At 46.4% G+C, this 24938-nt stretch overlaps 1 protein-coding gene across 2 annotated transcripts in view; it reads right to left on the reverse strand.

Moving 5' to 3' along the window:
• Positions 1-1168: 1168 nt before the first annotated feature.
• Positions 1169-24938, reverse strand: part of CFAP45 (cilia and flagella associated protein 45) — a 28945-nt gene continuing 5175 nt past the window's right edge. Inside the window, exons 2-12 of one of the 2 annotated variants that reach the window (XM_023214208.2) lie at positions 22616-22691; positions 19909-20051; positions 17809-17953; positions 17302-17472; positions 15965-16143; positions 13881-14010; positions 9690-9836; positions 6517-6630; positions 5723-5916; positions 1762-1986; positions 1169-1375 (exon numbers count right to left, since the gene is read on the reverse strand). In XM_023214208.2, coding sequence (XP_023069976.2) covers positions 1297-1375; positions 1762-1986; positions 5723-5916; positions 6517-6630; positions 9690-9836; positions 13881-14010; positions 15965-16143; positions 17302-17472; positions 17809-17953; positions 19909-20051; positions 22616-22691 — 1603 coding nt within the window. In that variant the 3' untranslated portion in view covers positions 1169-1296. Of the gene's footprint in view, positions 1376-1761; positions 1987-5722; positions 5917-6516; positions 6631-9689; positions 9837-13880; positions 14011-15964; positions 16144-17301; positions 17473-17808; positions 17954-19908; positions 20052-22615; positions 22742-24938 lie in introns of both variants that reach the window. The other variant, XM_023214209.2, reaches the window with a different exon arrangement.

Genomic DNA, 24938 nt, shown 5'->3' on the forward strand with positions numbered 1-24938 from the left:
TGGGTCCCATGAAAAGAGGACTCTTGCCTGAGGCCCTCGTAACCTGGAGTTGTAAACATCCAGGACGCACCCAGCAGCTTCCTTGCCCCCTCTAGTGCAGGGTCCATCAAGGAAGGCAAGACTGGGTTCTGGATTTGAGAGATTGAACCATCCCCAGGGATAGAGAGGGACCTCATCATCACAGCAGCTGGAGGAAAGCCCTTTCCCCTAGGCATACAAAAACAGGCACATGGCTCCATCCCTAGAAGCTAGCAGTCCAGCCCCAAAGGAGCACCTGACAACCAGGTGAGAGGCCAAAAAGCCAGAGATGATTCCAAAGGTACAAGAAATTTGGTGGAAGCAGCTCAGGGGAGAAAACAGGAGCAGACTGACATAAATGAGAGGCTTCTGAGGGGGCAGCGAGGTCTGTTGTGCTCAGTGAGCGCCTGGAATGTACCTGGCATGTAGTAGGCACTCAGTAAGTATCTGAATAAGTGAATGAATGATTAAAGTATAGTTTGCGGCAAAGTGAGAGAAGTTGAAAACAGATGAAAATTGTTTAGGAGCCCCACCTATGGGAGTGAGGTCGACTGAGGAGAGCCCAGCCACAGGAGGGGCTGAGTTCGGGTAAGGGGACTGGACTGGCAGGGTGGGGAGTGCAGGGCTCTCCGTGTGCCCTAGTGGGGGATGGGTCAGTGTCTGTGTTGCAGCATTGCCTGGAATTGAAAGGGTTCTGGTGGGAGAGAGCTGAGACGGGCACAGTGAGCTCCAGGTTCAAACATCACTCCCTCCACAGATGTGATCTGAGTCATGGGTGTGATCCTAATAAGAGCCCTGCCTCACCTGGCCCTGATGCCTCCTTCACCAGCTCCACCTGGCCAAGCCTTGCCCCAGCCCCTCCCTGAGAGGCATCTGTAGCTGTGCCTCAATGCCCTGAAATGCTTCTGAACTGGGCGTCAGGGTGGAGCAGAGACAAGATTGTGCTGAAGGTTCACATCCCAGGGAATCACAAAAAGGCCAGGAGACACCAGGACAAAGTGACCTCCTGGCTTAGAAGAAACCATCATAGAAGCATCTTCCCATTCCCTTACCCTCAGCACCACACCACCCACACTCAGGTCCCCTACAACCTATTTTACTCCACTTCAGTACCTTGTAGCAGCCACATTCCCACAAGAAAGCCAAGCTGTTCCTTAGAGAAGTCAAATAGATTTAATCTGTAACTATGAAATGTCTAGGTTAGCAGAAATTACAGACACCCAGAAACTGGGCAGAATCTGTCCCCCGAAGGCATCCTGAGGGCCACGAAGGCTCCCCTCAGTTCACAGAGGTAGCTGGCAGGATGTTAGCTTTGCGCTCAGCTTCAATGCAGTACTTCTCGGGAAGGCCAGTGGCTCTGCCGGGGAAATGCAGGCAGGTATAAGGAAAGGTGCTGGACCAGACAGGAGGCGGGAGGAAGCAGGCTCTGGATGGGGTTTACAGAACCTGGAGGACTGCATCCCCCAACACTGCTCTCATAATCCACCACCGAAACATACATTCATGCCAAGGCTCCAGCATCCTGCCAAGGAGCTCCCAGAGAGCTAGCAAGACCCCATCCCAGGACTTTCTGCTAGCAAGACCCCATCCCAGGACCCTTCTGAGGGATGAGGCCTGGGTGGGGATGCTCCCTGAGCATCTCTGCCATGGCCCTTCACCCCCAAATCCCATGCTTTCCAGCCTGTGGTGCCATCTCTTTGGGGGAGGGAAGAGGATCTGGGGAAGGAGGAGATTCCAGCGCACCTCAGCTCTTCAAGCTTTTTCCTCTTGATGTCATCGATGCGCTCACGGCGTTTCTGGGCCTCCTCTTTGAGGCGCCGGCCCTCCTCAAAGGTGGCAATCCGGTTCTGCACCTGCTTCTGCTGGTTCTCTCGCACCTGGCGCCGGAGCTCGTTGGCATGCTGTAAGCGCCCTGTGGCCTTTTTCTCCTCCTCCAGCCGCTCCTTCTCAATCTGTTCCCTCTGAGCCCTGGGGGAAGGAAACAGGAATGCAATGAACTCAGCTGAGCTGACCCAGGCCAGGAAAAGTGGTGGGAGAGCCTCCTGGGTGGGCTCCTCCAGTAGACATGCCTCAGAGACCACAGCCCTCTGTGCTCCAGCCCCATTTTGTAACTCAAAGATCAGCCCCAGAAGCTGCTGCCCATGCATCCCCACTTCTCCCACCCAGCGAGAACTAGCTCCAGGGTCGCATGACTGGATGTCATGGGCATGCTTAGAAAGGCCCCCAGTTTGGTTTGATGCTCTGCTTTCACTGTTTTGAAACTCTTAATAATTTCAAGGGAACAAGGGAGTCCACACTCTCTTGCTCTGTCACCCAGGCTGGAACGCAGTGGTGCTATCATAGCTCACCGCAGCCTCAACCACCTGGGCTCAAGTGATTCTCCCACCTCAGCCTCCCAAGTAGCTGGGACCACAAGAGAGTGCCACCACACCCAGCTAATTTGTTGTTTATTATTTGTAGAGATGAAGTCTCATTATGTTGCCCAAGCTACACATTCTTAATTTTCACTGGGCCCTGAAAATTATGTAGCCAGTCTTACACCCAGAGTTTCACCCACTGGGAGATATTGTTGTTCCTACTTCTCCCTGATAACAATGCTTAACTCCTCTCCAGCATATCCTGAGATTTCTTCTCTCTCCTTCCTTCCTTCCTGCCTGCCTGCCTGCCTGCCTTCTTCCTTGCTTCCTTCCTTCCTTTCCTGCCTCCCTCCCTCCCTTGATGCTTGGAAACGTAAAAGATGTGGTAAAGTGTCATGCTAACTCCACCCTGGTTACTGGAGGAAGGAAGGAGCTCATCCTGATATCTCTCAGTTCTCTTCCTGATCCACCTCTCCAAATTTCCCTTAGAAACCTCTTCCACAAAAATACTTCATGGACCGTGACATCAGGGAGAAAATCACTAATGGCAACAGGAAAGGCTTAGAAAGCACTCAAATGAAATGCATTTGCATCTCAGAAAAAAATGCATTTATAGGCCTTCTTAAGCTAACATCTAATTTTGTTCTCAACATAATTTAAAAAATGAAATGTAAAATCATCTTAGGCAGGAATTTCTCACCTGCTCTCCTCCCCTAGAGTCACTGATACCCCAACAAAAGGTACCTACAACACTGCTTCATTTCCTCAATTCCCTCTAGCTTTGTTCCAAGATCCACCATACATGCGGCATCCTCTCTACTCCCAGCAACTCTTTCCATCATGCAAACATCTCCTAAAATTCTACACCTTCTACAGAGACCTCCCAGTTTACCTGAAGAGAACTGCTGGCTTCCTCGGCTCTCTGTATTTAGACACCAAATCCTGACTACCCAGACACATCTCTGATAACAGGAAGACTCTCTCCTCTTTCCCTTGCCATTGTTTTCCTGTATTTGGAACAGTTTTCTATTGTTTCACCCTCTTCTGAGTGAAGGGTTAAGTGTGGAAAAGGGGGACTTGTATGTGTCACTAGAGAGCCCCGGTGGTGCCAGGCAGTTGAAAATCCAAGTGAGGACGAACCTGGTTGTTCCATCGGGTTAGGGCAGTGCTCACAGAGCCTAGCTACGTTTTAGAATCACCTGGGAGTTTTTGAAACATATTCACGCATGGGCCTCATCCCAGACCATTTAAATCACAATCCAGGAAGTGGAGCCTGGTCATCATATTTTTCAAAAGCTCCCAGACATTTCTAAAAACCACTTGGTAGGGGAAGTCAGCTATTTCTGCTTAGTCAACAGGCTGAGAAGTATGGACATCCCTCTGTCCAGAAACAAAAGTCCACATATAGGCTGGGCACGGTGGCTCACGCCTGTAATCCCAGCACTTTGGGAGGCCAAGGTGGGCGGATCACGAGGTCAGGAGATCGAGACCATCCTGGCTAACACGGTGAAACTCTGTCTCTACTAAAAATACAAAAAATTAGCTGGGCATGGTGGCGGGGGCCTGTCGTCCCAGCTGCTCTGGAGGCTGAGGCAGGAGAATGGTGTAAACCCGGGCGGTGAAGGTTGCAGTGAGCTGAGACCGTGCCATTGCACTCCAGCCTGGGCGACAGAGCGAGACTCCATCTCAAACGGCCACTGCACTCCAGCCCGGGCAGCAGAGCAAGACTCCGTCTCACAGGAGGCTGTGCTTCTGAAGCAGAGAAAGTTGGATTTGGGCAGCGGCAGAGAAGCTTTTGAGTGAAAACATCCACCACGGTGGTCACATGGCCCTGGAGACACTAGGCCTGGATACTAACCTACAACAACAGGTAAAGTTGAACTTCTCCAAAAACGCTGGTCTAGCTTTAATAACTGGCTAGTGCATATGCTCCAGGCAAATGATGCAAAGGAAAGACAAATGGGTCGGTAGCAAAAGTAGGACTTAAATTTCTTTTCATTAATATTTATGAGTGCCTGTTAACAGCAACACAGATGTCCAAGGGCATAGAGGCCAAGGAGGAGAGGGGAGACATCTGGAAGGCAGTCTGTAGCCCAAGGGCAGAATCTTTGGGGGCACTTAGGAAGCTACTTTCTTCACTAGGTGTCCAGTGACCATGGCACAACCCTGGGGGCAGAGAAAGTTACAGACCCAAAGGGCATCACAGCAGGGGGGACATGCTGGGGCCTGCAGTCCAATAAAAGGCCAAAAATCTGGCTCTGGTAAGGACAGAGGTTCCTGAAGACCTGCTCTGCCTTTAGTTAGCGGTCTGGGTAGCCTGGTCTGGCATACAACTAACTACCCATTACCAAGAGGAAGGACCTAGAGCATATGAACCAAGAAAGTGATGCTATTCTGTTTAATCTCTACTTATCGGAGCATAATGTCTGTAATTTTGTATCTCCTCAATTCAAATTTTGCTTGGCTTGTTTCCTTTTGAAAAATCCTGATGTTGTAGGGTCTGAACCAGAGCAAAAAGACAGTCATTCCCAGTTAGACCAGGAGAACACTCCCAGGGACCAGGTCTGGGGGTGGCAGGTCTGACTGGTGGAAAATAGAGCAGAGAGGGAAACCAATGGAGGCTGTGACTGTTGACTGCTCTGGGGGAGGGAGCAGAACAGTGAGAGATGTGAACATTTAGCTTCCAGTTACGTGTTGAAATTATCATTGAGCCAAAAGGGAAAACTAAAGTAAAAGGATAAAGAGCTACCAAGGAAGAAAGATGGATTGATGTAGGTACGGTCCATCCAAACACAAATCTCTAATACCTTTCCTGTGGAATGGGCAAGAGCAGTGTCTTGTTAATTTCTAATGTCCTCCATGGCATCCAGCACAGAGCCCTGCATTTCTGTGCTTTATATGTGTCAAATGAATGGCAAAAAGCTCCCTTAAAGTCCTGCTCCAATGATTCACAACCCTTAGTGTCTGAAGTTCTTATCTCTATCTTTCCTAAACCACTCCTCTTGCAGTTTCATCCCTAATTTGCAGGGGGACATGAGTTAGAGGGCAGCAGAAGGGACCAGATTTTTACCTTTATTTATACTTTTACTGCTCCAGGGTAAATAATCCCAGTCATCGCCAATTCCTTAAGCAATTCCAGGTGCTATCTCCCAATTCTCTAATCACAAAATTCTTGGCTCAAGTGAGTTTTAAAAGTTTCAATCGTCCATCTAGTTATAATGATCCCACCAACCCAGACAGGATGGATGAGCATCTGTTAACATGCCAGACAGCTTCTCTCTATCCAATATGGACCATCCCTGCTATAGTACAAGGAAAGGAATCCAAGGTTCCCAGGCCCCTCCTACCGAAGAATCCTCTCGAACTCATCTCGATCCCGTTGCACCTGAACAGCCAGAGCATGCTCCTTGAAAGCCACCTGTTCGAGCCGACTTTTCCGCAGCTCGGCCTCTGTTTCCATCTTCTTCTGCGCATTTTCCTTTTCCTTTCTGCGCCACTCTCTGTCTGCAACCTCCTGGTTGCGCTTGGCCCGCAAGGCATCCTGGGAAAATTGGCAGGGGACCAGTGAGGGCACAACATAGCTGGAAGTACAGACCAAGTGCCTTTAAGAAGACACCTACTTACAGACTCTGACAGTCTGCTTTGAAAAGCACCATGAATTTCTCTGGCAGCTAGTTATTCTAGGAAAGGATAAATGGAATACTGTCATCAAACTTTTGGGTTAGAAGATAACCTGAGGGGTCATCTTGTCCTTCCAACCCACTCATCCCAGTTCTTTCCCTGTACCTCAGACATCTCCAGGCAGTCTTGAAATCACTTCTAATTTCAAAAACTGCTAATGATGGAGATACCACAGTTTCCCCTGGTGACACATTTCATTGGTTGGTTAAGGTTGAAAGTTCTTCTTTATGGAGCAGTGAAAAACTTTCTCTTGAACCTTAAGCACATGCTGCACTGCCCAATCCCTGCTGACACAGGCCCTGGGAGCAGGCCCACCCTTTCCTTCTTAGACTACTGAAGTCTAGGTAACTTGCATCCTTTCCTCCACATCTCCACCCTCAAGGCCGTTCTACAGGCTGTCAAAGGGATGGATAGGCAAGGGAATGGGAAAAGTAGAGGGAAGTCAAGACTAAGCAGGTACCTGTTCTGCCTGGTAATCTTGGGCCTTCTCCTGCATGGCCCTCAGGCGGGCGATCTCCTTCTCTTTCTCCCTCCGGATTCTCTCCTGCTCAGCCTCAAACTCTGCTTCTCGAGCCTGCCGGAAGGAAAGATCTTGTAGAACAATTGCCATTGCCCAGCCTTGCAGAGTGAAACAGAACCCCTACAACAGACTTTCCAATATCCCCCCTACCACTTCCTGACTCCTTTTAAAATAGGACAAAATGAGGCCAGGCACCATGACTCATGCCTATAATCCCAGCACTTTGGGAGGCTGAGGCAGGAGGACTGCTTGAGCCCCAGTTCAAGACAAGCCTAGGCCACAGAGAAAAACTCTGTCTGTACTAGAAATCTAAAAATTAGCCAGGCATGGTGGCATGTGCCTATAGTCCTAGCTACTTGGGAAGCTGAGGTAGGAGGATTGCTTGAACCTAGGAAGTCGAGGATGCAGTGAATCATAATTGCATTACTGCATTCCCCTGGGCAACAGAGCAAGACCTTGTCTCAAAATAAATAAATAAATAAATAAATAAGGTAAAATGAATTTAGCAGTGCATGAACATAAAAACAATTAACATTTATAAAATGCTTTATTGTTTATAAAACACTGTCCTATGTGTCATCCTGGAGAGCCCTCACAACATTTCATGAGACAGATATTATAGATGAGGAAACTGATGGTCAGAAAGATCAAGGGTCTTGCCCAAGATTGCACAGGAAGTAAACTACCTAACAGGATTTGAACACAGGTACCCTGACCCTGGCTTTCACACTCCTTCCACTATGTCATAGACAATTTTCAAGTTGCAAGGCTACTGGGCCAAGAAACAACAGTGGTTTTTTGCCTGGCTTGTAAAGTACAGCAGGTGGAGGTTATCTCATTAGTGCCTGGGCAAAGAGCCAACCACGCTTTGGGCAGTCCCACAGTGGTTACCAGATATGTAAAGAATGAACCATCAAAATTAGCTCCCTTTCCACCTCTCTGAAAAAACACACATATCCTTAAAAGCTTCCCAAGCCCAGCTTCCCAACTGCCATTCTTAAGCAATCATAAGATGAATGGTGCAGGTTGGAGGGAAATGTGACCTTAATAAAGAATCCTCCCAGCCCGACATGGTGGCTCACACCTGTAATCCCAGCACTTTGGGAGGCTGAGGCAGGCAGATCACGAGGTAAAGAGATCAAACCAGTTGGGGCCAACATGGTGAAACTGCATCTCTACTAAAAATACAAAAATTAGCTGAGCATGGTGGCGCATGTCTGTAGTCCCAGCTACTCCAGAGACTGAGGTAGGAGAATCGCTTGAAGTGGGAGGCAGAGGTTGCAGGGAACGGAGATGGCGCCACTGCACTCCAGCCTAGTGACAGAGCAAGACTCCATCTAAAAATAAAAAATAAAATAAAAAAAACCTTCCTTGGCCCTCATTTTACCTGACCAGACTTCTGTGAAGCCCAGTGAGTGAGTTGTCCCTGTAAAGTTGTACAGAGCTGTTGCCAAGCTGCTTCCTCTGTCCACCCTGCCCTAGATAGCAGGACAGGGAACTCTGGGTGTTTCTACGACCAATCTCTGCTTTTAGCTCTGCAGGGGCAGCCCTGGCTGCAAGAATAAATACCACCATGAAGTCGGTAAGGGCTTGTGATATACGTAGATACTTACGGTGGACTGTGGACATGCCCAAGTGCCTGATCCTGTGGCCAGTCTCCCGCCTCTCCCAGCTACACCTTTCCATGATAAAGACAAGATATACTCCTCTCTTGCTTAGAAATTCATGGCGACTCCTTATCATTCCACCCTTCCAGTTCCACTCAAGGTCCAAGACACCCCAACAACTGCTCTTAGGTCTCCATCTCACCACCCTCATTTCTTATTATGTCCACTACAAACTCTCTGCTGCAGCCAGAAAAATATGTGCACTAACTCCTACACAGAATTAGCTCATTATCCCCACCTTCATCCACTTGGGAAAATAGTGGTTGAGTTCCAATGGTATAGCATTATTCTAGGTAATTTCAGCCTAGTCTGAATGGACACATATTGAAGGATCCAGTATATTTTGAATCATCAATGACTATTTCACAGGATTATTGTAAAGATTAAAAGAGATAACACATGTTAGCACAGAGCCCATGCACAGACTAGGTGCTCACTAAATGATAGTTATGTGGTTGTTATTATGTAGGAATCATCTATGTCCCCAACCCTGCATTCTCACTCTACTGCTTGCATAGAGTGTCCCCATCATCCAATAAGAATACTAAAGCCAATAAGTGAGCTTAGCTGAGCTTCATTTTCTGTGGTTGTCTTCAGAACACATAGGTGTACCAAATATGCCATTCGAATTATACTCACACCCTCCCCTTGGCCTTCTTTAAAAATCACTACTATAGAGGAGCATAGAGAAGTACAATGTGTTTCTGTCATCATGGAATTTCAAAACTAGCAGGGCAAACAAGACCAACACATGAAGACTATAATAACTTTCCTGTCACTTTGAGTACTTCCCCCTCTTTTTATATAAATCCACGTTCACTTTATCTAAACCACTCTTAAAAGCCTTCTTCTACTCTCCAAACCCCATAGATCCCAATCATTTTATTACTCAACTTTGCCCCAGAATGAACTGACACATTCATGAGCTACATTCATCTGCAACTGTTGGTATGGTTCTCTCCTCCACTGTGCATTTGCTCTGTCTTATAGGTTCTTTGGTGGGAGTCAGGGTAAGACTATTTTCTGAGTCTAGCACCCAATACAGGATGCCCAATATAGGCATTTGCACAAGAAATTTATGTAACCTCTGACTCATGATTACCAGGGGTATAATTATGCAAGTCATGACAAATCCACAAAAAACCTACTTTCACCAATGGTTTTAGTTTTCTTTTCTGCCTGCACATGGCCCTCATCCCAACTTCTAAACAAAGGTGTTAATGAGGATAAAGCTAATTTAGGTGTCCTTTCTAGGCTGTCTCTGTTAATAAACAAGTGGCCTGGCTAAGATGAAGAGACAAAGAAGCCAGGCTTTTGAACTAAGGATGTGCATCGTAGAATGAAGGTGCGGCTGCCTTCCACTGAAGTTCCCTCAGTTCTCGGCCCTCCTCTCCCTGTGACAGACATTCCATTCCTAGCCAAAGATCCCAGAAACCTGGTCCCTACCATCTTCTTCTTGGTGTACTCCATCACCATCTGGTCCGCCAGCTTCTCCTGAGCCAGCAGCTCTGCTTTCTGTTTCTGGTTTTCATCATTGATGCGCTTAATCTCAGCTTGCATCTTCAGTTTTTGCTGCTGCCTTTGTTCCATGTCCTGCCCGCAAAAGAAAGAGAGCCTCAGAGTACAAAGAGGTAAGACGAGAAGCCACTGGCATCCAGAGATAGAGAGACGCAGATGGGGGGGCGGGGGCGGGGGACAAATGCATTGCCTGCCGTCTAGCGTCTACAACCATCCTTTGTTAAAGCTGTTTTTTCAAGGGTCATCAATGAATTTGGTCTTCAACCAAATGGCCTCTTTACAGTCTTCATCCAACTTGACTTTGTGGCAGCCCCTGATGCTACTGATCTCTATATTTTCAGGAAGCAGAAGCTCTTAAAGTTCCATGGAATTGCCTCTCACATGTTTTGCTAAATCCCACCCCTGTGGCCTTCAATTTCTCTCTCCCATTTAAACCCAACTTTCACTCTCCAGTCAATAGTGACGACTGAAATAATACCTATTGCCCTGAGTACTTTCTATTTCTTGAGCACCGTACACAGACTATCTCTAAATATGTCCTATTTATGACCTAAATATGTCCAAAAATCCTAAAAGGTAGGCCTCATTATCTCTCTTGCTCCAATAAAGAAAGTGCGGCCCAGCATTGAAGTGACTTCCCCACTGGCCACACAGCTTATAATCTCTAGAGCTAAAATTTTGAAACCTGTTCTGTGTAAAGTATCAACCTTCTCTGGAAATCTTGCTTGATTGCCTCAACTTTCAGTTCTCTCTCCATTTCTAAATTCCCTCTGCACTTAAGGTGGTGCCACACCTCTTATAAGGTGATCATACACTGCCTTGCAGGTCCCCACTCATTTCATATGTGTTCGCTCTGCCCCAGTTACAGGACAAGGGACCTTGTGTCATAAATCCTCTCTTCCCCAAAAACATGTAGCCCAATGCAAGGAAAATAGCAAATATTCGATAACCCATTGCTAAATGAGGCAGGGAAGGTAGGACCAAAGTGAGAGGCATGTGAGAAAGAAAAAAAAAAAAGTTCTTAGACGCAGAGAAACATTTGACAGAGATCAGAGTACTAATGCGAACAAGGTCCTGTTTAAGGAAGGATCCCCCTGCCTTTCCCAGCCCTGAGCCTTCAATGTCTCTCAATGATCATACCACTTCTGAGCCAAGCACATTCTCAGGTGCAGAGGGGCATTGGAATTAGGGGAAACAGCTGGCCCCCCAATCACCTCCAATCAATCTCAGACTCCTTAAGTTCTTCTATTGATTAACTCACCCCACCTCCCACACTATTTCCAGCTCCCTCCGTTTCTCCAAAGACTAAATCCCTCCCTGGCCTTCCAGCTCTTCCTCAGCCCAGCTGCTGCCCTGATTCGTCCAACCAAGGTAACTCTCCCTGTGTGTCGTCCTCTAGAGCTGGCTCTCTGCCAGCTTGGCTCACTGCCCAGTTCAGGGCTCCTTCCTTCAGGAAGCCTTCCGAACCTGAGCGGTATGGCAACTGGCTGCCTCTAAGGTCCATGTGGTGCATGAGTCACAGACATTCCCTCTCTCTCACCATACTCATTTCTTTGCACACTCCACTTTTCCCTTTCTGCTCCTCCAACTCTCACACTCCCTTTCCCCCTTCTCCCCTTCTTCCTTTCCTTTCTAACTGCTTCTCACTGATTTTAGGCCTGCTGTTTGTATCCCAGACATCATTTAATCTCACTGGCCCTCAAAGCTAAAGATGCTGTTGATTTCTGATGTATGACATACATGCAATTATGTATTTATTTACTTCTTTCCCTATTTATTTACTTTTTGGATTGTTGTTTTTGTTGGTTCATTTCATTTCCAAGACGACAAAGGACTTTCCCTGTTTCTTTTGAAGCCTTTCCAAAGCAACCCCAGATAAACTCCCTTCACTCTTTTCCCGTTTGCTAGCAAGGTGGAGAACGTTGCCCTTAGTACCACCATGAGATGATACAGTAGGTCTAAAGCTGGGAAGGCACAGGTTTCTACGCTAAAATTGCCCAATAATACTTCCTGGAGACTCAAGGAGTGCCTGTTGGAAGGACATTAAAAGGATAATGATACAACATCAACGTAATGGTGCTGGCTCATGGACTCCTAGAACTTCCTCAGTGAGTCCACCAATTCCCACTCCCCACATCTACTTGGATTTTCCCGCCCTCACTTCTCGCCCACTACCCTGCATATTTGCCCCATAACTTTCCTTCTTGGCCCTTTCCCATTCTCTCTCCCCTGAGCCAGGAAATGGAGTAACTTGGCCAGGTCTCTCATTGTCTTCACTCTGCTATTCTCCTTCTCATGCAGTTCACAGGGCTGTGTGCCCCTTCGGTTTCCCCAGCTACTCAGGTGATCTTCATTCCTCTTCTCTAGTAGCGCCTCACACTGCAGGTGTGGTGAGAAGGCTTCATAATTACAAGTCTGCCCACCTGCAGGATTCTTCACGTCCCCCTGTCACTCACCACCATCAAATGCACTAGCTGATGACAACTTGACAATTCATAAACACAGGGGAGGGAGAGAATCATAAAAGAATACGTGTTCCACGAGTTAAATGGCACCATGAGGAGGCAATCAAACAAATTCAGAATGTGAGATATTCTTAAAGGCAACTGGCCTAGCTGCTTCAAAATATCAGTGTTATAAAAATGAATGAAGAGGGCCAGGCGCGGTGGCTCAAGCCTGTAATTCCAGCACTTTGGGAGGCTGAGACGGGTGGATCACGAGGTCAGGAGATCGAGACCATCCTGGCTAACCCGGTGAAACCCTGTCTCCACTAAAAAATACAAAAAACTAGCCGGGTGAGGTGGTGGGCGCCTGTAGTCCCAGTACTCGGGAGGCTGAGGCAGGAGAATGGCGTGAACCTGGGAGGCGGAGCTTGCAGTGAGCTGAGATCTGGCCACTGCACTCCGGCCTGGGCGACAGAGCGAGACTCTGTCTCAAAAAACAACAAAAAAAAAAGAATGAAGAAATGAATGAATGAATGAATGAATGGGGGAACTCTTCTAGATCAAAACAAACTAAAGAGACTCAACGATTTGCAATGTTTGCAATGTGCAAACCTTGATTAACATCTAGTTTGGAAACAAGAAAGCCAGAAAAACGTATTTGGAATAATTGGGGAATGTGAATGTGGATTAACTATTAAATGACATTATGGAATCACTGAATTCAAGTTTTTTATGGAGGAGGTGATAATGGTATTGTTGTCATGTAAGAGAGTGTCCGTGTTCTTTAGAGCTGCAAGCTGAAGAGTTTAGTGGCAGAGTGTCAAGATATCTGCAACTTACTTTCAAATAGTTTAACAATAAAAAATAAATAAATATATATATATATACACACACACACACACATACCTAGAAAGAAACAAGCAACTAAGGTAAATGATTAACAATCATTAAATCTAGGTGAAGAGTTTATGGGTGTGATACAATTTTTTCAACTTTTCTGTCTGTGTACAAAATTTTCAAAATAAAAAATTGAGGAAAAAAAAATTATCCAAGTGCCTGCCATGTCCCTCACTGTGCTAGAGGGTTTTATACATTGTTACATCCCAGAAAAGGCACATAGAAGAGGACATTTTAAGTCTTCTTAGTTTGGGCAGGTATGTCATCATTTCTTTTGCAATAAATATGCCTACTAATTTTACTTGGACTAACAGGAAGAAAAGGTTTGGCTTCACAACACAATTAATGACAATGGGATGCTATGTACTTTGAGTGAAGTAACAGCAGGGAGACTGGAACTCAGATATTGCTACTGTTCATCTACAAAGTATATAATATCCCTAGGTGATTGAGGGAAGACCATAAAACATCCCTGTTTACTTGTGCAAGGCATGCAGCCATATATTTCCTTTATGTGTCTATTCACAATGATTTGTCAGTCTTGGATCCCAAGTCCCTGGAAGGAAGGGACAATATCTATCCAAATCACTGCTCATCCCCCAGCATGACACCATGGTGAAATAAATATTTAACATGGCAATAAAAAGTTGATGGTGATGATGTTGTGAAATGAGCATGTGCCTGGCAGAAAACCATTCAACACCCTGAAACCCCAGAGTCTTGAAGGGTTTTGATGCTGCTGGTGGTGAAATGTGGCATTGTCTGTCTGGCCTGTTACCTTTAGATCTTCCTCTTGGAGCTGTTCCATATACTCCAGCATCTGCTCCTTCTCCTGCTCCCGCTGCTCAGCAAGTAGTGATCGCTCCTCCTGGTTCTTTTCCATCTGTTCCACAATTTGCCGCCTTCCTCTTGGAGAGAACAATGCCACAGTGTCTTAGAAACCCAGGGTCCACGTCTCCCTGAGTCCAACCTCCATCTAAACAACCCCCAAGGTGGGTGGTGTCACAGAAACAATTGACAAGTGCCCCCTAAACATCGATATGCTTCATGAGCCCAGACCAAAGTCCTTCACTCAGGAAGGACCTCAAGGGTTGGCCTCCTTTCTCCTGAGCTCCTGGTTCCAGGGCTCACTTTTCCTGAGATTCTCCTTCTTTATTTGTTTGCCCGAGAGGGGCACCCCACTTAATAAAACACTTTCTACCTTCCAGTATATAAAGAGTTTCTGAAATCCTACCACCTCCCAAATCTTCCCAGAGTAATCATAGGAAGCTAGCTGAATAGTAAAAAGCCAAACAAACAAAAAACAAACAACAACAGCAACAAAAAACCCAGGGTCTATAAGCAGTGTTGCCAGTGATTCCCTATGTGTTAATGGGGTGTCAATAAACTTGCAAGCATAGACCCCATGACATATGCATAAAGGCTGGAAGAATGGGAGAAGACACAGATTAGGATGAGGATCAAGGGAAAAGAGTATGAGAGCCACATTCAGATGGAGTGCTCGAATTGCTTCATGACTCCAGATGAAGTAAACAGGAGTAAAGAGTAAAAGGGTTACATGAAAACAAGTTTGGGCTCAATATAAGGACCAGCTCAAATCATTACTGTTGCCTAATGAGACAGAGATTTTTCCTTTACTGGAACTGTTTATGCAGAAGATGGACAGCCACTTAGCCACTAAATAACCTTTTACTGGGAACCTACTATAGTACACCAGGTAGCTACCAGAAGTACAGAGGCGAATGTACCAGGTATAGTATACCAGGTACAGAGATGAATGGTTCCAGAGAATAGGATACAGTTGGGGAGATAAAACTGCCATTCAGTGTGGTACAAGGATCATTTATAGAGGTAATTCATGTATTGAATTGTTGGCGTTCTAAATCTAGGACACTATTATTCTATCATTTACTTGCTCTGGGACTTGTCCTTTTCAGCACAAAATGAAGGGGAGACTGAATTGATTCATCCTAACATGAATTAAGCACCTATTACAGGCCAAATACTGTGCTAGGCTCAGAAGCTACAGAAATGGATACGATAGGACCTGTCCCCAATGAGCATAGCATCTAGGAGGGTCAGAGAGCCACAGCACAAGAGTGGGGTGCTGGAGTATAAACACAGAGTCATGGGCGCAGAGAAGGGAGCCACTGAGCCTGCCTGGTGACATGAGGGAGGTGACAGCAAAGCTATGTATAAAGGGAAGGAGAGAGCATTTTCCAGGAGGAAAAAGAGAGGAGGGTATTCAAAAAAAGAGAAAACAACAAAAAATTAAGAACTTGTGACATGGCCTGGCATGTTGGGGGCCTGGGAAAAAGCAGAGAGTAGATGGCAGGTAGGGGTAAGAAACGGGATTGCAGCCAGACTGTGAAGTGCCTCCCAGGATTTGAGAAATAAGCTTTTAAAAGTTCTGTGATTCCGGCCAGGCTCACGCCTGTAATCCCAGCACTTTGGGAGGCTGAGGCCGGCCGATCACTTGAGGTCAGAAGTTTGAGACCAGCCTGGGCAACATGGTGAAACCCCATCTCTACTAAATGCAAAAATTAGCTGGGTGTTGTCGTGCATGCCTGTAATCCCAGCTACTTGGGAGGCTGAAGTAGAAGAATCGTTTGAACCCAGGAGGTGGAGGTTACAGTGAGCCAAGATTATGCCACTATACTCCAGCCTGGGCGACAGAGTGAGACTCCCTCTCAAAAAAAAAAAAAAAAAGTTCTGTGATTCTGTGTATCACTTAGTAAAGTTTTAAGATAAGTAGATGACAATAATGACCATTTCGCATTTTTTTCCTCTTTGCTAGGCTACATGGACCTAAAGATACATGGAAATAGCTTAGAGAGGGAGATGCCAAAACCACATCTTTACCTAATTCTTTCCTCCCTCCTCTTCCTGTCCAGTTCCTCCTGCCTTTGAATGGATTTCTGCCGCTCCACTTCCATCATCTGATCCAACCGCTTCTCCTCTGTGTCCAGTTCTTTTTGGATCTGCTGCTTCTCCAGGATTTGGGCATCCCGGATGGCATGGCACTTAGCATTGAGGATGATCTGGAGAGTGGAGATTAAACTGTGGCACTAGGCCTAGGGATGTGTAAGTTTAAGAGGAAGAAATGGGAACAGAATGAATGCTATACTGCTGAGCATGCCGGAGGTGTGCATGACTGCTCACAAGTCCGGGGAAATAAGAATGTTCTTATATTTACCTTTCCCCTGAATATAGTTGAGCTCAAAAATTTACTGGCCTCCTGCTAGGTGCCAGGGTCTGTGCAAGGAGGGACCTGGAATAGCACCTTTCAGGGAGCTACATCATAGGGTTTTGGTGGTAATGGGTCACCCTTTGGAAATATGATGAAAGCAGTAGGCCCTCTCCTCCATAAAATTCACTTACAGATATACACACAAAATTTCTATAAAACTTCAGAGGTCCATTGTTCCACTTAAGAGACCCATGAACTCCAGGTTGGACCCCTTGTTCTCCTCAGGGGAGCTAAGACACTCTTTCAGAGGCCAGGCCACAAGATTTTTAAGCTGGAAGAGCCCAACATGACACAAAAGGGATGAAAAGCCATGGGCCCATCAATAAGAACCCAAAAGTAAAACCTTTAGAAAATTAAAGGAGGCAAATATAGAGAAGATTTACCTGAGAGACAGAAATCAGAGGTGCAGGGATTGGGGAACCAGCACTTTTCATTTGGTAAGGAAATGAACCACATGCAAATGAGTTACAACAGAATTCAAATGAGCCTCTGGTCTTTATGTTCTCAGCCAAAGGAAGAGCTTTGGGTACTCCAAAAGCATCCAATTGCCTCGACCACCATACGTGGCCAGAACTGAACTAACAGGATGAAAATAAAAGTAGCACTTCACATTTAATTTACCAATCCACAGCCCACAAAGCCTCTCCCATCTATTAGCTTATTTCATCCTGCCAATGATTCCACAAAGCAGTTTTACCATCTTCAAGTTACAAATGAAGAAAGTGAGGCTCAGGGAGGGCAAGTGACTTGCCCAAGGTCACACAGCAAGCAGGTGGCAGAGCCAGTCCTCACTGTGATCACTGCAACTACCACAGCAGGTGCAGCTCTCCTGCTGCCCCTCCCCTGCCCACACCCCCACCAGTCCCTGACCTTGTCCAGTGTGGGAATAAGAGGAGGGAGGCAGGATGGCAGTGAGTGCTCAGAGGGAAGGGAGAGATGAGGAGCCCACCTTGCTCATGTCCTTGAGCTCCTCCTCCTGCTCCATCCGCAGCTTGTTGGCTCTCTGCAGGAGGTTCTGGGCCCGTTCCTTGGCTACCTCCTCCAGGTCACTGAGCTTCTTGTTGTTGTTCCACACCATCTCCTTCTGTTTCATGGTCTTCTTTCGTGACATCACTGCATCCTAAGGGAGACCAATCTGGCTCAGTGGGGGATTATTTCATGCGCTCTGTGCCCTGGGCGCTAGCCTGGCTATCACAGGTGACCCAGTACAATTTTGCCTCGGCCAGTGATGACATCAGAACCAAGAAGTTCCACAGCCTGGCTTCATTCTCAGCCCTCCCCTTCGCCCCAGTTGCTCCCACCTCTCATCTCAGGTATTGCTCTTTGGTCTCCTTTCTGCAATATTTCTTAAGTACGTAATTTGTGCCTCATTTCAGGGACCCCTAATGAGAGTTCCTCAGTACATTTTGATTCTGCGACCCATCTGCAGAGGCAAAGCCTTAGGGAGGTTAACTACCATGATGGCTTCCTTCTCCTTCTTGAAGGCCTGGTCCCTGGCCTCAAGTTCTTCTCTGGTCAGGACATGGGATGCCCATTTGATTCGCTCAAACTCCTCAGGGCTGATGATTAGGGATTCCCCGGAGGGATCCTCTGTGGGAACACTGATACAAGAATGAACAGATTTAGGGAGGTGAGAGGGAAAGTTCTCGGCACCATATTTTAGGCTTCTCTGCTCTCTTCCCCTCTCCCCATCATGCCAGTGGACTTCTCCAGTAGCAGAAGAGACGGCAAGTGTGCCATGAGTCCACTGGGGAGTAGAGGTTCCAAGGTGGGGGTCAGGTAGCACTGCAGGCTAAAAAGAGACATTTTAAGTCCTTTTTCTATAAGGTCCAACTCATATGTTACCTTCTCTGTGCAGCTGAGACCCACCCCCCGTCATGTCCACATGTGCCCACTCTGCCCCCCCCAGCCACCAAGACCCAATAGATCACCTCCTCCTCTGAGCCCCCACTGCACTCTGTTTTTACTGCCTGTATCACAGCCAATCATGCAGGCTCTGTTTCCTTTATGAGCTCCTTCAGGACACAAACTCTGTCTTAACCACATTGGTAGCCTAGTCTCTGGCACAGCGCTTGGCACAGAGTGAGAATTCAAAACAAAGCTGTTGAATTAAACTTTAAAAACAGATTATTCCTCAAGGATGACATAAAAAGGGCAAGAGGACGCCAGACAAGGTTGATATAGATGCTAGTTAGAAACCTAAGCTTCCCTGCCTATCCAGCCTAGAGAGAAGCTTTGAACCCTAAATATTAATTAAAATCTATGATCAACAATAGCCAGAGACATGTCTATAGACCTCTCCTTTCTAGCTATCCAACGCTTCAACAAACCAATCGCTAATTATAATGATTACAAGCAAATGACATACATTAAAGATGGGGGAGGGAGTAGTTGGGGAGGTGGGAAGAAAGCTGCTTCTGGGTGAGGCAGGTACATGCCAATAAGACAGATGGTCTGAGACAGGAAGTGAAACCTCATCTAATAAAACTAGTGTGTGTGTTGGGGGAGGGTGGTCCAGGAGATGGACAGAATGAGTGAGTGGATTTGCAGCTTAGCCAAGATCTTGTGTTTCACGAAGCAGCGTGGCCCTAAACAACCTAGGATCTGAAGTGACCAGCAGTGATCTGAATCTAAGACAGCAGTTCATACTACTTTCAGCAGCCCTGAAAAATAACCAACCACTTGTCCTCTGACGTGTTTTCAGGACTAGATGGCTCCAAGAAGGAGCCCTCCCTCCGGCTCCAGGAGTGGCTGCAGGGCTCTAGCCACATCTGGCCATTTAATGCCAGGGCTGACCAGACATGGTCAGTAAGGGACTGCAGTCCAACACAGCTCCTGGGGTGTGTACCAGATGTGCCTCCCCAGCTGTGACACAGGTAGCATTTTCTGGGAATTAGGGTTTTCAGTAGGTGGAGCCAGGGCAGGGAGAACGGTTGTAAAGGGTGAAGCAGTAACACAAGAGCTAAACCACCGAGCAGTGTTGGCTCATGGCACATGGTTGAGCTAGGCCTAAGCCCCACAGGAGGGGCTCAAGCCTGGGGGCAGCTCTAGTCAGGAAGCAGGGCTGAGCTAATCCCAAAGGAAACCAAGGAGCTCCTGTGAATTTCCTCTTATGGCCTTAGAGTCTGGGAGGAAGCCAGGGGCTAATGAGGCATCTGGTCAGTTTCCCTTTGCTTCAGATTCTTAATGCAGCCGAAAGGAAGTGACTCATCTGGATCACTTCCCTTTAGGGAGGGCACTAATGGGGACTTAGAGAGGACTCACTAAGCACCTCCCCTCTACCAGTCCCTTAGCTCACACAGCCAGCCAGAAGTAAGGAAGGAGAATGAAGCTGAGAATAAAGGACAGTGGCAATAATAGATACAATGGGAGAAACAAGAGAGGCCAGGACGGAGAAGAAAGAAAGAACTATCAAACAAAAAGGGGAAAATGAATAGGAAAGAAGTGGGGATTGGACGGACAGAATGAAACCAGGTGGGTTTATCCATCTCCCTGCAAAGATCCTTAGCAAAAGGATAGGGACTGGGCAAAGAAGGACAGGGGACTGTGTACTCACATGAGCTCTCGGACCATGTCCCGGGTGATGAGCTGGATGGTCTCTGGCTTTCGATCCAAGCCCAAAGCAGTGAGAGTTTTTTGAAGGGTATGCTTATCTCGGAGCAGCACAATGGGGCTGTCACTCTGGCCCTGGGCTGGGGACTATGAGTTCAGAAAGAATAGCTTAGAAGCTTGTCACCCCCCCTTCCTGCTGGTCAGTCCTAACTTCAAGGATAGAGCAGCAGGATGCCCTATATCTGAGCGTGGCTGGATGTGTTCTGTACTGACCAGCTTTTCTTTTCTTTTCTTTTTTTTTTTTTTTTTTTTTGAGATGGAGTCTTGCTCTGTCACTCAGGCTAGAGTGCAGTGGCGCAATCTTGGCTCACTACGACCACCGCCTCCCGGGTTCAAGCAATTCTCCTGCCTCAGTCTCCCGAGTAGCTGGGATTACAGACAACCACCACCACACCTGGCTAATTTTTGTGTTTTTAGAAGAGACGGGGTTTCTCCATGTTGGCCAGGCTGGTCTCAATCTCCTGACCTCAAGTGATCCGCCCACCTGGGCCTCCCAAATTGCTGGGATTACAGGCGTGAGCCACCGTGCCAGGTCCTGACCAGCTTTTTGGAGAACAAGTCTCTTGTTCTTGTACAGCTATTCCTTGCAGAACAGTAGGGATAGTAAGGAGTGGCGGTCACTAGTGTGTGTCTATACCTAGTCTAAAGTCATCAGGAATGAAAGCAAATTTCTGGTCTCTAGATTTTCCTCTCTCCATGAAAGATTTTCCTTTATGAAAGAAGAAATAATTCTCTCTCTAGGACCACACAGTGGGTTTGAAGCAATATAATTTGTTACAGACTCTTACAGTCTTTGACATTGGTCATTTTAAATTCTTTCTTACAATTAAATTACTTTAACCCCCGCAAAAAGCCATATTGAGGGAGATAGAAATCACTAAATGACCTGCAGAGGCCTACCCTTAAGATCTATGGGTAGTTGTCTACCAGCTCATTGAGTTGGTGCTGAGATCAGTGAGTTAGAATTCAGCAAGAACACAGACTGTGTTTTTTTTGTTTTGTTTTTGTTTTTCAAAATTCTCCGACCTGAAGGAATTAGATAACAAGAAAATGAAATCACCTGTTTCAGAAAATGTCTAAACACAGGAAAGGATGTGTCATTAATGCAGCCACTGTGATCCTGACCAGAGGCGGGGGGATGGCCCCGCTTGTCCTACCTCACTTTGCACTCACAGTCCCCTGTGTGCTGCTGCCACCTGGTGCCCATCTCTGCTTTCACGTGGGCACAACTCAGTCATGCCACAGGCCACTTCTGCCCTCTACTGCCTGTTGAGAGACTTCCTGAACTCTTACCCACCAATGAGGCCAAAGAAACTAGACAAGGGACAAGCATTTTTCTGATAACCCCCTTTTACCAGCCAGCATGACTGCTCCTGGAGAACTCAGCCAATTCCAAATCTCTCTTTGCTTTGACTAGAAAACTCCACATGTACCCACAACAACAGCAACAACAACACAAATGTCTGTAAGTGAAATTGCATTTCGGCCAGGTGGGGTGACTCACACCTGTAATGCCAGCACTTTGGGAGGTCAAGGCAGGCAGATGGCTTGAGCTTAGGAGTTCAAGACCAGCGTGGGGAACATGATGAAAGCCTGTCTTTACAAAAAATACAAAAATTAGCCAGGCGTGGTGGTGGGCACCTGTAGTCCCAACTACTTGGGAGGCTGAGGCAGGAGAATCACTTGAGCCTGGGAAGCGGAGGTGGCAGTGAGCCAAGATTGTACCATTGCACTCCAGCCTGGGTGACAGGCGTGAAACCCTGTCTTAAAAAAATATAAAAAATAAATGCATCTGTTGATCCTTTCTCTTACCAACAGGAAAACTGCTGCAGAGTGAGAGTCTTCTGAATGGATTAAGAAGCCTATCTTGATCCCTCTGGAGAGTCCTCTTCAATTCACAATGAAGATGTTGAAGAGCAGGAACAGACACCGACTTTCCTCTCCTCTCCCCACCTTCCCCACTGGCGGAGGGATTCAGGTCACTATTGGTGTCTCTCTTTCCCTTTTCCCCTTCTCTTAAACTCTCACTGCCCTTCTCTCCATGTCTCATTCTCTTTTTCTCCTTCCCTCTCTTCCTTCTCACCTACTAAACTCCATGTGTACCAAAATCAGTCAAAGCTCTATTATCTAGCTCTCTTTATCTAGACTAAAGGAGTTGTCAACCTTTTGGTCTAGACAACACTTGCAAATAAAGACCTGCTCATTTCCCAAAGCTAAATAATTGTTTTAGTTGAGCAACTGGGAAAGGAGGATGGTTTTGTGTTGTACTCTGATGGTATTATCCTTGGATGGAGGGGGAAGATGTTGCTCTTGTCTGCAAGCTTAGCCCATCAGCCCTCCAGCGGTTCCGTCACGGAGCTCAACTGCAACTATTGCACTCTCTGCGGCTGAGCCTTCCTTTTGACATTACAGCAGATTTTAAACACTGTGAAGACATGAGAGACTGGGGTGGAAGAAGCCGGGTGTCCCTGTTGACATAGGCCCCACTAGATCCCAAAGCTCTGCAGCTCAGGTCTCAGAATTCTCCTTTGTCTTCGGTCTGAGAGTTACCTATGAGAGCAAGGTTACTCAGCAGAAGCTTTGCCCTGAGCTACATTTTTGGGCTTCTGCCTGCAGGTGGCATCGACTTGAAAGGACTTGTTGAGGATTACCTTGATATCTCCAAAGAGGCTCTCATCCACCTCAGAGCTCACGGCTTTGGTCCGATAGCGAGCCTTATTCCTTGACCTGTTGGAAGCGGCAGAAGAGGAGCTCAGAATGCCAGCTGTGCTTAGTGGCTGCAGGAAGAGGCAGAAAGTTTGGGTCATCAGTACTGAGTGGCATCCAGACCCTGAGCAGTCAACAATTCACCAGCCCATGCTGGGGGAGTGGGTGGGCATGTGAAAAAGAAACAGTTAGGGAAAGTGGCTGTGTAAACTCTGAACCGTAGGGGACAAAGAGTAACAGATGGAGGGCATCCCCACAGAGCAGGGGGGTCCCTGAAAAAGAGAGCTCTGCACAAAGGAGCATTTCTGTAAAACAGTTGATCTCATAGAAGTAGAGAGTAGAATGGTGGTTACTAGAGGCTGAAGAGAGGAAGGGGAGGGGCATGGGGAGAGGTTGATCAATGAGTGCACAGTTACAGTTAGATAGGAGGAATAAGTTCTGGTGCTCTATTGCACAGAAAGGCCACTATAGTTGATAATAATGTACTGTATATCTCAAAAGAGATACACAATATCTAGAGGAGAGGATTTTGAGAAATATAAATGTTGTAACGGGCAATGAGATGGTAAGATCTAGTATTTGATAGCACAATAGAATGACTAGAGTTAATGTATATAATGTATATTACTATATATAAAGTATATTAATATACATTTATACAATAATATATATTAATATACATGTATACAATAATGATATTGTTTATATTGTATATTTCAAACTAGCTAGAAGAGAGAATTTTGAGTGTTCTCACCGCAAAGAAATGACAAGTGTTTTAGGTAATAGATATGCTAATTACCCTGATTTGATCATTATACAATGTATATACATGTATCAAAACATCACACTGTACCCCATAAATGTGTACAATCATTATGTGTCAATTAAAAACAAAACTGTTTTGTTTTTTGTGGTTTTTTAAAAAGCAATTCTATAGTCCTCGAAGCTGAAGGCCAAGTCGGCCACATAGTATGGAAGTAAAGATAAAAGAAGCGGGAATGGCAGGAGGAGAGAAGCAACAGTTTCTCATTATCAGACTAGTACCAATTTCCCAAGAGGACAACCTCTCGTGGGGCAATTTGGACTTGCCTCCCCAGACATGCGCAGTGTCCCCTTTGCCTCCAATCTTTTCAGCTTGTGCTTCAAGTCTTCCTCACAAATGATACCACTGTTTGACCTCCTTCGTATCTCCACAATCTTACAAGGTTATGGTGGGAGCACAGGATATAAAGGATTGAAAAGCACCTCACCCACTGCTTGGAATGTGGCTGATGCCCAATAAACTTGAGGCAGTGGTGAATGATAAATGATTACTAGCTACAATCAAGCAAACCAGTTCATAATATCCATTATTTGGCTGTTTCTTTCCCAAGACCCTTTTAGTGTGCCTCAGTCATTTTTTAGCCCCTACTAACTTCCTATTTTGGCAAATTCCCCATCTAATGAGTTGTGGGAGATAGTGCTCATCTCCAACTACAGAAGCTGAAAACATCAAATATTCACCTTCTCAGCCTGGCCAAGGGACCTAGGCTTACCCAATGAGATGGCCCTGGACTGACAATGACTAGGGAACTAGTGAACCAAAAGGCAGAACAAGGAAAACCTTTCTGACCCAAACAGAACTGGCAGTCAGACCCAGTGTCTGGTCTGATATCAATACTGATAACGATACCAGCAGCAGCACCCTACGTACAGAGTTGGCAGTTTGGGGGGGTACAACAGTGCATCAGGGTCCTTGCCAGACCAGTTCTAGGTTTTGATTGTGGTCTTGATTCCAGCTGCAGAACCTTCCTTTGTTCCTATGTTTGAGCTTTCCAAAATCCTCTTAACACATTCTCTTTTACTTAAATTGCAATTCTGGTTCTGTCGCTTGTAACTAAGAATCTGATTAACACGACCTCCATTCCCAAAGGACAGGCAGCTTCAGCTCAGTCCCAAGAGTAGTCATCTATCTTTAAAAGGTAGTATCTACAAGGACTACTGGATGACTCCAGGCTTATGATAAAGCTGACTCAAACCTCACTTTGGAGGAGCCCACATGCCCCACATCTCTCTAAACTGGGTTACCTTGAAGGAATGGGCCAGACACATTGTGTCTCCCCAAGACTGGGAATCAGCAGCTGTCAAGGGAACAGGGTAGACAGGTCACTAAGCCCTGGACAGTGTTCTGAAAGCTCTCTCTGATCTGTCATTACCAACCAGACACCCCAGTGCCTGTTACACCTGTATCAGGTTTTCACACTCAATTGGACAATTATTTTCCAGCTG

The sequence above is a fragment of the Piliocolobus tephrosceles genome, chromosome 1, assembly GCF_002776525.5.
Source record: "Piliocolobus tephrosceles isolate RC106 chromosome 1, ASM277652v3, whole genome shotgun sequence".
In the NCBI taxonomy this organism is placed as follows: domain Eukaryota; kingdom Metazoa; phylum Chordata; class Mammalia; order Primates; family Cercopithecidae; genus Piliocolobus; species Piliocolobus tephrosceles.